Source organism: Rhinoraja longicauda, chromosome 6 (assembly GCF_053455715.1).
Source record: "Rhinoraja longicauda isolate Sanriku21f chromosome 6, sRhiLon1.1, whole genome shotgun sequence".
Lineage (NCBI taxonomy): Eukaryota > Metazoa > Chordata > Chondrichthyes > Rajiformes > Arhynchobatidae > Rhinoraja > Rhinoraja longicauda.
This window is the reverse complement of record NC_135958.1, coordinates 31406636-31421432: the sequence shown is the minus strand read 5'-3', so window position 1 is coordinate 31421432 and position 14797 is coordinate 31406636. Positions and strand designations below refer to the sequence as shown.

The window sequence follows — 14797 nt, the reverse complement described above, 5'->3', positions numbered from 1 at the left end:
CCCCTTCACACCATTCAGAGATCCAGCTCCAGCAATAATTCACTTATGCTTCTTCCAATTTAGTTCTACCACATTCAGAGCTGGCAATGTGACCAGCTCCACGTAGGTTAACTGCACTGAAGGACACCTCTATTCAGTCCATGTGTAATTCTGATAGTTCAGTTGCTTCACAAAATCAAGTCTCCGTCCCGCTCCCAAAATGACCTCTCTGTCTCTGGCTCGTTGCAATATTCTAGTGATGAAGCCTGACATAAAGATTCATAGGTCCATACAGCATGGAAACAGCCACTCAACCCACCACATCCATGTGTGACCCAGAGGTCACCCACCTGTAGTAATCCCATCTACTGCCATTTGGCCTGTATCCTTCTCTCTAGACATTTCTTAAATGCTGTCAGCATCTCTGCTTCCACCATCCTATCAGGCAATTCCAGGTATTCAGCTCTCTCTGAGTGAAACACATCTCCCTCCGATCCCTTCCAATTGTCTTCCCCAAATACTCTAATCTATGTCCTGTGATAGGGGAAAAAGCTTCCTACAGTCTACATTACTGGTCTGAAGAAGGGTCTCGACCGGAAACATCACCCATTCCCTCTCAACCGAGATGCTGCCTGACCCACTGAGTTACTCCAGCATAGTGTGTCCACCCTACCAGTGTCCCTCACAACTCAATCCACCCAAATCGTAACCTCCTCTGCTAAACTCACACCATCTCATCACCTGACTTGGCATGATAAATCCCTCAGGACGCAGCAATGAAGTCAACAATTTTAGATAACCAGCATTGCCAGTTTGTCACAGACCCGGCCAGCTCTGATGAAAATCATCACCTGCGATGTTAAGTCTGTTTTCCTTGTCCGCAGATGTTTTCCCAACTGTTTCCCGACATTCTCTGATTTGTTTCAGATTTTACAGCATCTGTATCACATGCTTTCATCATTCTCCCTCAGTTTTCTTTCATCTCTTTCAGCTTCTATCTCATTCTGACAGATAGGCTGTGATTAACACAGGCCTTCCCTGCTATTTCTCAGCCGGTATCACCACTGCATGTATCTTCAGCCTTTCAATCTCCACCCTATGGCAGTCATTCTCCCTGTTCACTGCACCCTCCCCCCCCCCCCCCCTTGTTGACCTTAAACATTAACTTGTTTCTCTCACCACAGATGTTAAGTATTTCCAGAATTCTCTTTTTTTTCATTTCCATCATCCAAGCTGGCAAGTGGAATTTGCCTCAATAAATGTTAGGAATTACTTCAACTCAAATAGGATTTTAAAATTTTTTTTTTAATGTCCCTTAATCCAACCACCAGGTCTACATCCACCATTATCATTCTACCAGCCCATCATCAATGATGTTAATCTTAACTGAATTGGTCACCGTTGCCAACATAGCAAATCTGCCACTAAATCCGGCAACTGTAAATGCTACAAGGTGCTGGGGTAACTCAGCAAGTCAGGATGCAGCCTAACCAGTTGAGTTACTCCACCACTTTGTGTGTTTTTTTTGTAAACCAGCATCTGCAGTTCCTTGATTCTCCAACCTTAAAAGCTAACTTGCTGGTATATTTTTAACAAAAGTGATTAACCATAAACCTGGTGATTTGCAAGACAGTAATTGAGAATCTCTATGTCACCAGACAATCTCTTCATTGTCATTGACACACTTTCCTTCCATTGAACTTATTATTTTAGTTATGCCTGCATTAACTCTCCTTTGTTTCAAAGACAGTGGAGCAAAGGCAGAGAGAGACACTGATAAATTTGAAAACATTTCGTTTCAGTCAACGCATTGCTGCAATATAGTCTAATACACTCACTGAAACCAAGTCCAATACCGATCCCATTCCACCTCGTATAAAATTTGCAAGTACCCACGAAGGACCTGCATCCCTTCCTTACTTCCTTAAGCTTTTATTTCCTTGCAAGCTTGAGTAGACTTGGTGTGTTGACGAATACTGTATCGAACAATTACAGGTGTATGATAGAGAAAATCATAGCATGTTTTCTTCCATCAGGACAAAGGTAGAGGAGCCTGCAAATCATGGCCACCAGGTTCAAGTGCGGCATCTTCCCCGCTCTTGAACACCATGCAACACCACCTTCAGTAACAATCAACTTCTATGGACCCGGTCCTCGATTGTAATACGGACTTTGTTTTTTCCACTATTATGGTTACCTAGTATTATGGTTATTAACTTGTATATATTTCCAATTGTTATGTACTATATTTATGTACATGTATTCAGTTTTGGTCGCCCTGCTTTTGGAAGGATGGCATTAAGCTGGAAAGAATACAGAGAAAATTTATGAGGATGACCCAGGGCTCAAGGGTCTAAGTAATAAGGAGAGACTGGGCGAGCTAGGACTTTATTCCTTGGTGCACAGGAAGCTAGGGGTGATCTTATAGACATGCATAAAATCATGTGGGGAATTGATAGATTGAATGTACCGAGTTTTTTACCCAGGGTAGGGGATCAAGAACATGAGCAATCAAGTATAAGATGAGAGTGGAAAGATTTAATTAAAGGTTTAACAGGAAACTGACAGGCAACTTTTTCATTGAAAGGTGGGTATAGTCATAGAGTCATAGAGTCATAGAGTCATAGAGTGAGACAGTGTGGAAACAGGCTTTTCAGCCCAACTTGCCCACACTAGCCAACATGTCCCAGCTTCATTAGTCCCACCTGCCTGCATTCGGGCCATATCCCTCCAAACATGTCCAATCCATGTACCTGTCTAACTGTTTCTTAAATGTTACGATAGCCCCTGCCTCAACTACCTCCTCTGGCAGCTTGTTCCATACACCCACCACCACAGTACATAGAACAAACTGCCAGAGGAGGTAGTTGAGGCAGGTTCTATAACAGCATTGAAAAAATACTTGGACAGCACATAGATAGAAAAGGTTTAGATGGATACGGACCAAACGTGGGCAAATGGATGTTTACCAAGCCTCCCAAACCTTCCTGGCTGAGTTGTAAACATTTGATCCTTTGATTTTTCATATATATTTGACGTAAGCTTTCATATACTGTGTTGAATTAGCTTAGATGAGGCATCATGGTTGGCAGGGACTGGTTGGCAGGGACTGGCTGGTGTGTTGCAGTGCTGTATGACTCTATGACACTAATAACTGCTGAGGTTATTTTGTTAATTTGACAGCACTCCTCAGTCTGCAACTGGGGGGTAGGAAATAAAAGTAACTTTTAGGTTGCCAGCTGGAAATAATCATCAAATTGCGAACAAATACCTGTCAAAATGTCAGTTAGCTTTACTTCCTAATAGATGCTGATAATTATTCTTAGCTAAGAGACTGTTGACAACTGTTCATCGGTCAATGAGTTGCATGTGTGTCGGTTGCAAGGGCTCACAGACTAAAACAAAACTACAAACAAAACGAAAGATGTACACAAAGCGCTGGAGTAACTCAGCGGGTCAGGCAGCATCTCTGGAGAAAAGGAATAGGGTACGTTTCGGGTCTGAATCCTTCTTCAGACCAGGGCCGTTTTTACAGCATTATGGGCCCCCGGGCAAAGCAGTGTACTGAGGCCCCCACCGTTACTCTCCCCCACCCCTCTTTCCCTACCAGCCCCCCCCCTGTCGTGCCGGCGAAAAGCACTTAGCGATGGACTTAGGGTGCTACATTGTTGCGAAAAGCACTTACAGATCGCTGTGAGAAGCACTTAGTGACCAAAAATGTTGCGAAAAAAGCACTTATTGAACCTACATTTTTAAAGTAGTATTTATTTATTGCAAGTCACTTAACATACACAGATCAGCATGGGGCCCCTATGCTCGTGGGCCCCCGGGCAAGTGCCCATCAGGCCCATGCGTTAAGACGGCCCTGCTTCAGACTGAAAGATAGGGAAGGCCAGATGAAGAAGGGATCCGACCCAGAACGTCACCTATTCCTTTTCTCCAGAGATGCTGCCTGACCCGCTGAATTACTCCAGCATTTTGTATCTATCTTCAGTATAAACCAGCATAAATCTGAAGAAGAGTCTCGACCCGAAACATTACCCATTCCTTCTACCAAGATGTGCTGCCTGTCCCACTGAGTTACTCCAACATCCTGTGTCTATCTTCAGTGTAAATCTGCAGTTCCTTCCTACATAAATCTGCAGTTCCTCAGTTGGAGAGCAGAGGGGGGAAAATCTCAACAAAGAAAGTACAGCTTTTCTCTCAAAGTAAGAAGCGTATTTTTTTTTGGTCAGAAATGCAGGAGTGAATAACTGCACATGTCCTTCAACTTAATCTGTTATTTACAGCAGAATGGGTCAGCGGCCATGAGCGACAGTGGAATTATCCAATGGCACCGACTCTGTCCTGGGCGAACGCTGTCATGATAAGCAGCCATTAAAACAGATTCATATTTCCCCCAGGCATGGGGTGACCGGTTAACACCCATTTTCGCATGACACAATATGCAATGATACAGGAGCAACAAAACCTTGGCGGTTGACTGAGACACATTGAACTCTTGCAGGATCTCCACTCGCCACCGACAAACTGGTAAACAAATCAGTGGCTTTAACCTGTTGGGGTTTTATTGTGAAACTTCGGTGCAGCGACACCTTGGGATGTTTCAAAAGGGGAACCGAGCGGGAGTAAATGATAAGATTACTCGGGGATAGACTGTGACCAACTTTCACGGCAGCCACGGACTCTCTGGAATAAACCGTGTGCTGGCGATGTGAGTGACAACTGAACTCTCTTTGCAGAAAGAGTCTTTCCTTACAGTGAATAAGGCAAATGCAAAATCGGGATTGGACACAACTGCCCGATAGAAAGCAACCTCTTGCACTCAGACGCGGCGGGGCAGCTGCTATTCCTGTTTAACGTGATTTTCCAACCTCCCATCTCGTAAAGTTTAACGTTGGTCGACTTGGATCCCGGATTGCCGTGTTTTATCCCCCAGAAGTTCCTATTTGGGATGTAAACATTTGACGTTTTGCTTATTTTTGTGTATATTTGACTTAAGCTTTCAGATCCTGCTCTGCTGAAAAGGGGTTTATTATTCCCATCTCCCAACTTCCAGCTGGGTTTTTAATTTAATGTATTCTGGTCAGCTGCTTGTTTTAAACAGTTGTGGGCGAGGTGGGCTCAGGGAGAAGGCTCCGGGGCAGAACTGGTCGCTCCGGCCAAGCAGGCAGTCGGTGCGTGAGGACAAACAGCCAGATGTGAACAGACTAAGAACATCTGGCTCATACTGGGGTAATGCTAGCTGGTGCATGCGTGGGGAAGTCGCTTTCGCCAGCGTAGTCCCTTCATTTGGCTTCACTCGCTGCCCCAGCAACACTTTGCTGGCTAGCCCACTGAACTCTCTCTCTCTCTCCCACCCTCTCTCTCTCCCACCCCTCTCTCTCCCACCCTCTCTCTCCCTCTCCCATCCTCTCTCTCTCTCTCCCTCTCCCCCCTCCCTCCTCTCTCTCTCTCTCTCTCTCTCTCTCTCTCTCTCTCTCTCTCCCCCCCTCTCTCTCTCCCCCCCTCCCTCTCTCCCCCCCTCCCTCTCTCCCCCCCTCTCTCTCTCCCCCTCCCTCCCTCTCTCCTCCTCCCTCCCTCTCTCCCCCTCCCTCCCTCCCTCTCTCCCCCTCCCTCCCTCTCCCCCCCTCTCCCCCCTCCCTCCCTCTCCCTCACCCCCCTCACCCCCACCCTCTCACCCTCCCACCCTCCCTCTCACCCTCCCACCCTCCCTCTCACCCTCCCACCTCTCTCTCTCTCCCACCCTCCCTCTCACCCTCCCACCTCTCTCTCTCTCCCTCTCTCGCCCCCTCTCTCTCCCCTTCCCACCTCTCTCCCCCTCCCACCCCTCTCTCCCCCTCCCACCCCTCTCTCCCCCTCCCACCCCTCTCTCCCCCTCCCACCCCTCTCTCCCCTTCCCACCTCTCTCCCCCTCCCACCCCTCTCTCCCTCCCACCCCTCTCTCTCTCTCTCCCACCCTTCTCTCTCTCTCTCTCTCTCTCTCCCCCTCCCCTCCCTCTCTCTCTCTCTCTCTAACTATCTCTCACCGATTCCCTCCTTTACCGCCATTCTAGAAGCGGAGGGGAAACGATGGATCGCGGTCAAAGTTGGCACACGCATTTTCTACGAGCTCTGGCGGCGGTTCTGCTTTGCTTTCTGGCGCTCCGGCCCCTCTCGGTGGCGACCAAGAGTGTCCGAGCGAAAGCAGGAGATAAACACGATGTGAGTATGTTTTTTTTTCCCTCTCTCTTTGCAAAATAAAACACTGAAATGCAAAAGTGATTGATACAAGAGGCAAAGGACCAGGGTTTACACGCTGCCGGGTTGGAATCAGGAGATGGGTTTATGTTGTTGGTGTTTTAAGGTCTTTCATTAACAGTGGGTCCAAGCCGGCTCTCGTCCCATCCCCAGCGGCGTCGTCGCAATAGTAGTAGAATAGTAGAAACCTTTTCAACTACAGAGTTGTGAATCTGTGGCATTCTCTGCCAGAGAAGGCAGTGGAGGCCAATTCCCTGGATGTATTCAAGAGAGAGAGTTGGATATAGCTCTTGGGGCTAAAGGAATTAAGGGATATGGGGAGAAAGCAGAACTGGATACTGATTCTGGATGGTCAGCCATGATCATATTGAATGGCGGTGCTGGCTCCAAGGGCCGAATGACCTACTCCTGCACCTTTTTTCTTTGTGTCTATATGTTACACAGCGGATCTCCGAATAGGGGAGGAAGGAAGGAAGGGAGGGGGGTCTTGCAAATGGGTTGTTTACTGTCAGTCACTCATTTTAAACCGTTCACTTTGCGAAAACATATGCGGGCACCGATATTGCAGGCAGAATCGGAGAGGAGGGGCAAGGAGTTGTTGGAGGTGGGATCTGAAGTAACTGTGCACTTGTAACACACTGGTTGGAATGCAACACAAGGTTATCCACTTTGGTGGCAAGAACAGGAAGGCAGATTATTATCTGAATGGTGTCAGATTAGGAAAAGGGGAGGTGCAACAAGACCTGGGTGTGTTTGTACATCAGTCACTGAAAGTAAGCATGCAGATACAACAGGCAGTGAAGAAAGCTAATGGCCTTCATTGCGAGAGATATGAGTTTAGGAGCAAGGAGGTCCTACTGCAGTTGTACAGGGCCCTAGTGAGACCGCACCTGGAGTATTGTGTACAATGTTAGTCTCCTAATTTGAGGAAGGACATTATTGCTATTGAGGGAGTGCAGCTTAGGTTCACCAGGTTAATTCCCGGGATGGCGGAACTGACATATGATGAAAGAATGGGTTGACTGGGCTTGTATTCACTGGAATTTAGAAGGATGAGAGGAGATCTTATAGCAACATATAAAATTCTTAAAGGACTGGACAGGCTAGATGCAGGAAAAATGTTCCTGATGTTGGGGGAATCCAGAACCAGGGATCACAGTTTAAGAATAAGGGGCAGGCTATTTTAGACTGAGTTGAGGAAAAAATTCTTCACCCAGAGAGTTGTGAATCTGTGGAATTCTCTGCTACAGAAGGCAGTGGAGGCCAATTCACTGGATGTTTTCAAGAGAGTTAGATTTAGCTCTTGGGCTAAAGGAATCAAGGGATATGGGGGAAAAGCAGGAATGGGGTGCTGATTTTAGATGATCAGCCATGATCATATTGAATGGCGATTCTGGCTTGAAGAGCCGAATGGCCTACTCCTGCACCTATTTTTTCCCCCATGTTTCTAAGGCAAATCTTTGCAGTGTTGTCGGGTGTGGTTTACCCCCCCGCTAACATCGGCTAACGCTTCACACACTCAATAAATGTAGCTGACCTACTTGTTTTTCTGGAAGACGGGGACTGCAGATGCTGGAATCTTGGGTAAAAGCCACTGAGTTACGCCGACACGTCGTGGGGTTTTTTTCTCTACAAAGCGGCAAAGATGAGGCAGGGCAGGGCAAGGGGCAGCACTGTGGCGCAGCGGTAGAGTTGCTGCCTTGCAGCGCCAGAGATCCTGACTACGGGTGTTGTCTGTACGGACTCTGTACATTCTAAATGGGACCGCATGGGGTTTCTCTGGGTGCTCCGGTTTCCTCCCATACACCAAAGATGTGCAGGTTTGTCGGTTAATTGGCTTCAGGGGGGAAAACAAATGTAAATTGTCCTTTGTGTGTTGGACAATACTAGTAAGTAGTGCACGGGGTGACCGCTGGTCGGTGCGCACTTGGTGGGTGGAAGGGCTGTATTTCCAAAGTCTAAAAGTAAAGTGTTAGTGACAGCCCCACAAAACGAAGTGACATACATGGGGCAAGGTTGTGTTTAAACATCCTTTAAATTATGTGTTGCTCCTGCCCTTCGGCCAAGTTCTTAACGGGACTTCAGTTCCCGAGGAATGTACACAACTATTCCAAAGAGCTAATAACACTTGCAGCGCCAATAGCGCCCGTATTTGTTCAGAGTAATAAGTCAACGTGTCCATTAGTGGGGCTAATTTGCTGTCCATTTGAAGATTTTCCACCTCAAATCTGAATGATCTCGGCAGATGCTTTGTGAGCCATGTTGCAAAATCGTTATCTGAGCCCGCTTCACAGATTAATGACTGAATAGATGTAATCTTTACTGATGACCAATTCTTCTGCAAACGAACCAGGTCCCAGCAATGAATTGTATGTAACGGCCACGATCCTCGCTACAAATCACTTGGAGACCGCTGGTACTCGTGAGCTATCCGTGGAATGTGGGCCAGGCTTTAGGAGATCTCTGACACGATGCTTGGAGTTAGTTTTCGAAGTGTTTCGACTTGTGAGTGAATTCTAACTTTACTGGCAAGCGCAACGATCTTTTTGGAAACATTACGAGGAGCAGATTCGGGCAATACTCTTCAAGGTCAGAATGCAAACAATGAACAGAAACTCAATTCAGCAGCAATTCAGTAACTGCTGAGTTACTCCAGCATTTTGTGAATAAATCGATTTGTACCAGCATCTGCAGTTATTTTCTTATACTAACAGAAACTCCATGCCAGCTGTGCGAAAAGGATGGGGTTTTTGCTGGGATCATCCAGTCGGTCTGTGTAACGTTGGTAGGCACTGGTGAGAGGTGATTCGCTTCTGGACGCGGTACTTAAATGTAATTTAACACCCTCGATGTCACTCCTCCATGGTCTAGCAGGGGGGGGATCGACCCTTTCGTTTTTTTTTCAATTCCCGGCCAGTCAACAGGCAGAGGATCTTCGGCAACGACCGTGGGCACAAATGCTGGAGTAACTCTGCGGGACAGGCAGCATCTCTGGAGAGAAGGAATGGGTGACGTTTCGAGTCGAGACTCTTCTTGCTTCTACATTATTATTACCTTTTTCATCTCTGGGACCACTGCTAAGGCTCTTATCAATTGGAATTCCTTCTCTAAGACCCCCCCCCCCTCCCCCCCAATCTTCTCTCTCAGCCTCATGTAAGATGGCACCTGGAAACCTTCCTCTCTGACCAACTTTGTTCAGCTTTTGCTCACCTGTTCTAACGCTCCCCAGCGACCCGGTCTCAAATATTTCAGGGAAGTACCTTGGACATATTTTACAATAACAGGTCGCATTTAAATAGTGCCTGGAAATTGAAGTTTGGTTGTATAATAATTATGGTGCAAGTGGGCAGAAACTGCCTGATTCTTATTTTTAAAAAAACATTATTAATTCAGTCTGAAGAAGGGTCCCGTCCTTAATCATCATCTCTCCATTCCCTCCGCAGATGCTGCCCGACCCGCACCTGTTCAGCCTACGCTGCCTCAGTAGAGCAGGCAAAATAATAAAAGATCCATCCCACCCCGGCCACCGTCTGTTTGTTCTTCTGCCCTCTGGTCGACGTTTCAGGTCGATCAAATCCCAAACAAACAGACTTAAGAAAAGTTTTTACCCCAGGGCCATACGAGAACTGAACACTACCTTCTGCACTAGGCAACACTGTTAAAAACTTTTGTACTTAATATAATTGTATTTATTTGTTTTTGCATTTATTGCATATATGTTTTTACGCACCGTCAGGATTGGCTATTTTTTAATTTCGTTGTACTCGTTGCAATGACAATAAATGAATATTATTATTATTATTAGAGTTCCTCCAGCACTCTGTGAGTTTGGTCAATAAATGGTAAGGTTTATTTTTCCAAACTCTTTTCCTGTCCAATAGCAGAAAGCAAATGAGCAGGAAAATGATTTTATCAACTGCTGTGGACCTTCATATTAACTGCTAAAGAATAATGAATTTTCAATTCTTAGCACAGTTGATCATTTAAAACAAAAAGTGATTTATTTGCAGCAGAGTTGCTCAGTGCCTCAAATTATTATAAACTGTGACACCATCCCATGTACTGTTTTCGAGTTGGTTAATGTTGAGATGGGCTGACAATCTTGGCAGCTGCTTTTGCCAATTCCATACTGCTTTACTAACAGTCTTGTTCTCTCAGCGGGGGAGCTGCCTGCACATGTTTAACTGGCTGTGTGGCATTGAAACAGTAGAATGATAATCTTTGTCCTCCTCACCACATTACTGCTATTGGTGGCAGATTTTAATGAGCAATCTCATTCATTATTGGAAAGTCCTGGGTAGTAACCCGGCCAGTTTTCTAGTAGAGGCTGAGGCATTGAGTATTGTGTTCTGTTCTGGGCACCATGTTATAAGAAAGATGTTGTCAAGCTGAAAAGGGTACAAAGAGGATTTACGAGGATGTTGTCAGGACTAGACGGTCTGAGCTATAGGGAGAGGTTGAGTCGGCTGGGACTCTATTCCTTGGAGCGCAGGAGGACGAGGGGTGATCTAATAGAGGTGTATAAAATCATGAGATGAATAGATGGGTGGATGCACAGAATCATTTGCCCAGAGTATGCAGATCGAGGACCAGAGGATGTAGGTTTAAGGTGAAGGGGAAAAGATTGAACAGGAATCTGAGGGGTACCCTTTTCACACAAAGGGTGGTGGGTGCATGGAACAAGCTGTCAGAGGAGGTAGTTGAGGCATGGACTATCCCAACATTAAAGAAACAATTGGACATGGATTAGGAAAGGTTCAGAGATATATGGACCAAACGCAAGCAAATGGTATTGGCTAGATAGGGCATCTTGGTCAGCAAGGACAAGTTGGTCCAAAGGGCTTCTTCCATGTTGTATGACTGTGATTCTAAGTATCCTAATTGTAAACATATCCACTCTCACAGACTATGAATGATAGCAGTAAAAGTGTTTTTTTTTAAATCCTTAGCCCCACTTCCCCGCATAATGCCTGATCTCCCTAATATCTAAAAATATTGTAATCCCAGCATTCAATCCATTTAGTTTCTGAGTCTCCACAACCCTCTTAGAGCTAGCTATCCAAAGATTCACCACTCACTGGGCAACCCTCTTCTCAATCCTCTGAATTTTTTTATCTTGAGATTCATCACCCCTGGTTCTAGGCATCCTGGTCAAAGGATACATCAACAGACTATCAATCTGGAAAAGTCCCCATAAATATCTAGCATGTTTTGACAAGAACATGTCTCATTCCTCTAAACAAGAAATTTGGCTCTATCTATTTAACCTCTCCTTTTAAAAACCCACAAATCAATCTGGTCTATCTTCATATAGACACACAATGCTGGACAGGCAGCATCTCTGGAGAGAAGGAATGGGTGATGTTTCGAGTCAAGACCCTTCTTCAGACTGAAATGTCACCCTTCCTTCTCTCCAGAGATGCTGCCTGTCCCGCTGAGTTACTCCAGCATTGTGTGTCTATCTTTGGTTTAAACCAACATCTGCAGTTCCTTCATACACACTGGTCAATCTTCATTACACTCAGTCTATTATCCTTCTTTAGCAGTGAGACCGTCTGCAGCCAGTGTACCAGTCATAGTGTCACCAGAGCTGCATATTAATGGAAAATACGTCTCTTATTCTGCACTCAATTCTCTTGGAAAAGCTCCCACTGAATGCCAATACCTTTCAATTTCTAACGTGAAAACACTCTAGCTTTCTATTTTTACCGCCAAAGCGGAAGACCTCAAATATTTCCACGTTATGTTCCATCTGCCATGTCCTCAATTATTCAGTTAACCTGCCTACCTGTGTTGAAACCCCTCTATATCTTTTGAGCACCACTGTGTCAATTAATTTTATGTCAGTGAACTTGGATATGTTACATTTGGCAAACTCATCCACACCATTGATAGTTTCTAAACAGCTGGGGCCCCAACATCAGTTTCTGCTGCACCCCACTCTTCACATTGAAAATGATCTGGCTATTTCTACTCTGACTTTTGTACTTTAACCGTTGCTCAATTTACACCAGTATATTACACCCAGCACCATGCCCTAATTTAATAACCACCTCTTGTGTAGCATCTTATTACAGGGCTTTGAAAGACCACATGCAGTGCTTCAATACAGTGGGCCAGACGCCATCTGGGGAGGGAATGGATGTGACATTTTCAGGTCAGGGCCCTTTAGTTGGAGCAGGGGGGAGAAATCTGGAAAGCTTTACCAGCGTTCTCTCCACTATTCCAATCAGCCTGAAGAAGTGTCCTAACACTTCCCAGGTGCTGCCTGACTTGTTGAGTTACACCTGCATTTTGTGTTTTGCTCAGGATTCCAGCGTCTACAGTTTATTGCACCTGCACTGCATCAATTGACTCATTCTTGTCTTTTCTGTTTGATTCAAGCTCAAAAACCTCTAACTCTAACAAATATCCTTTCATAAGGGTGGCAGGGTGGCGCAGTGGTAGAGACCTGGGTTCGATCCTGACTACGGGTGCTGTCTGTATAGAGTTAGCTCGTTCTCCCTGTGACCGCGTTGGTTTTCTGGTTTTCTCCCACACTCCAAAGATATGCAGCTTCGCAGGTTAATTGGTTTCGATAAAATTGTAAATTGTCCTTAGTGTGTAGGGCAGTGCTAGTGTGCGGGGTGATTGCTGGTTGGTGCGGGCTTGGTGGACCGAAGGGTCTGTTACCGCGCTGTAGGCCGAAAGTCTAGTCTAATCCATGTTAACTCTATCCAATCTTACTATCATTATTCAAGTGGCCCTGTTGCTACTTCCCTGGTACAAAATTTCAGTACCTTCCCTTTTGATGAAAAGCAAGGTGGTCCATGGTTCCATTTTCTCTCTCCCATCTTTCTTAAACAGTGAGGTTATAATTGCCACCTTTCAATCCACATAAACCAATCGAGAATGTGTGGCGTTGTGGAAGATGACAACCAGCACATTCACCATCATGGCTATCACAGTCAAAACCATCATGTGAAAACCAATAGATCCCCATTCATTTCTCCAATGCTTATTATCTCTTACCAGTGTCTTACTTGTGACTTTGATCTTATCTTCCGCTCATAGTCCTCCTATTTCCAGGGCGGTTTCAATGTTTTATTCATTCATTTTTGTTTGATTTCCCTAGATTTTTCTTTATCCGCGATATAATTAATCTTATCTCAATCGGTAAGGGATTCCCATTACTTTTCCTCCTTTCCAACCCTATCTGCAGAAGCTCGGTGTTTAATCTTTATGTTTCTCACTTGCTAATAATTGGTTTTTTTTTACTTGCCCTTTCTTTATCAATGTCTGTGTCTGTCTTGCCTAAATCCTGAAATCATAACCTTCTGGAATTCTGCGTTTTTGGCTATGTTTTAGTCTTGTTCTTTGCTCTAATAATATGTTTGACTTCTTTAAATGGTCATGATTTTTTCATGTTGGGTATTTTTGTCCTCAAGTGTTGTACCCTGTGAGACAGGAAACTTGGAGTGGGCGAAGGTTTGAAATAATAAAGCAATAATAAAGCAAATGCTGTTTAGTCAGAACTTGTGCTAAAATGAAGGATTGTAGCTTGCCCACTGCCTGAAGTCATGTTCCCTGCATGGAGTGGACAATGTTGGCCCATCTCACTGGCCTTCCACAACCTTGAAATAGTTGGGGGATAGGGCAGGTATATAGGGAGATGGGCCAAATGCAGGCAGGTGGGACTAGTGTAGATGGGACATGTGGGCAAGTTGGGCCAAAGAGCCTATTTCCATGCTTTATGACCATGACTGGAGAGGTAGTCCGAACGATGGCTTAACGTTGGGTAGAATAGTGTGGAGGTCCCTACCATTGCCTGACAGCTGTTGAAGCTGGGGCTGGACCTGAGCCATATATAGGTGATTTCATTCATTTCTTTAAATACCTCCACATGTAAAAACTTTTGCAACTTAGACAATTTAAAATATTTCCAAAACAATAACATAATCAATTAACAACATGGTATTAACATTTTTCAGAATCGTAATCTAATCGTAATTTATTAGCCAGGTATGTTTTGCAACATAACTACGAGGAATTTGATTTGGCATGCAGTCGTGCCAAAAAAGCAACAAGACACACAAACTGCAGAAAATTTGACATAACCATCCACCGCAGCGGCTCCTCCACATTTCCCACTGTGATGGAAGGCAATAAAGTCTTATCCTCTTTCCTCCATTTTCTCCCACGGTCAGGGGAGTCGAACCATCTGCAGTCGGGGCGACCGAAGCTCCCGCAGCCGGCGATCGAAGCTCCCACGATGGGACGATCGAAGCTCCCGCGATCCGGGGCGGTCGAAGCTCCTGCGGCTTGGAGCCCCCGAAGTCGGTCCCTAACCAAAGGACTGTGAGCTCCACGATGTTAAAGTCCACAGGCTCCCGTGGTTGGAGCTCCCGAAGTCGATCCCCGACAAAGGGATTGCAAGCTTCACGATGTTAAGTCTGCAGGCTCCCGCGGTTGGAGATCCCAAAGTCGGTCCCCAGCAGGAGGCCACCAGCTCCACGATGTTAGGCCGCAGTGCGGACGGAGATACGACACGGGAAAAACTCCGTTAAGTAATTAAAACACTAACCTAAAGCAAAACTAT

At 45.5% G+C, this 14797-nt stretch overlaps 1 protein-coding gene across 1 annotated transcript in view; it reads left to right on the top strand.

Annotated features, from left to right (window-relative positions):
• Positions 1–14797, top strand: part of wfdc1 (WAP four-disulfide core domain 1) — a 201204-nt gene that overhangs the window by 158437 nt on the left and 27970 nt on the right. Inside the window, exon 6 of the mRNA XM_078401553.1 lies at positions 6036–6183. Within this exon, the coding sequence (XP_078257679.1) occupies positions 6036–6183 (148 nt within the window). The remainder of the gene's footprint in view (positions 1–6035; positions 6184–14797) is intronic.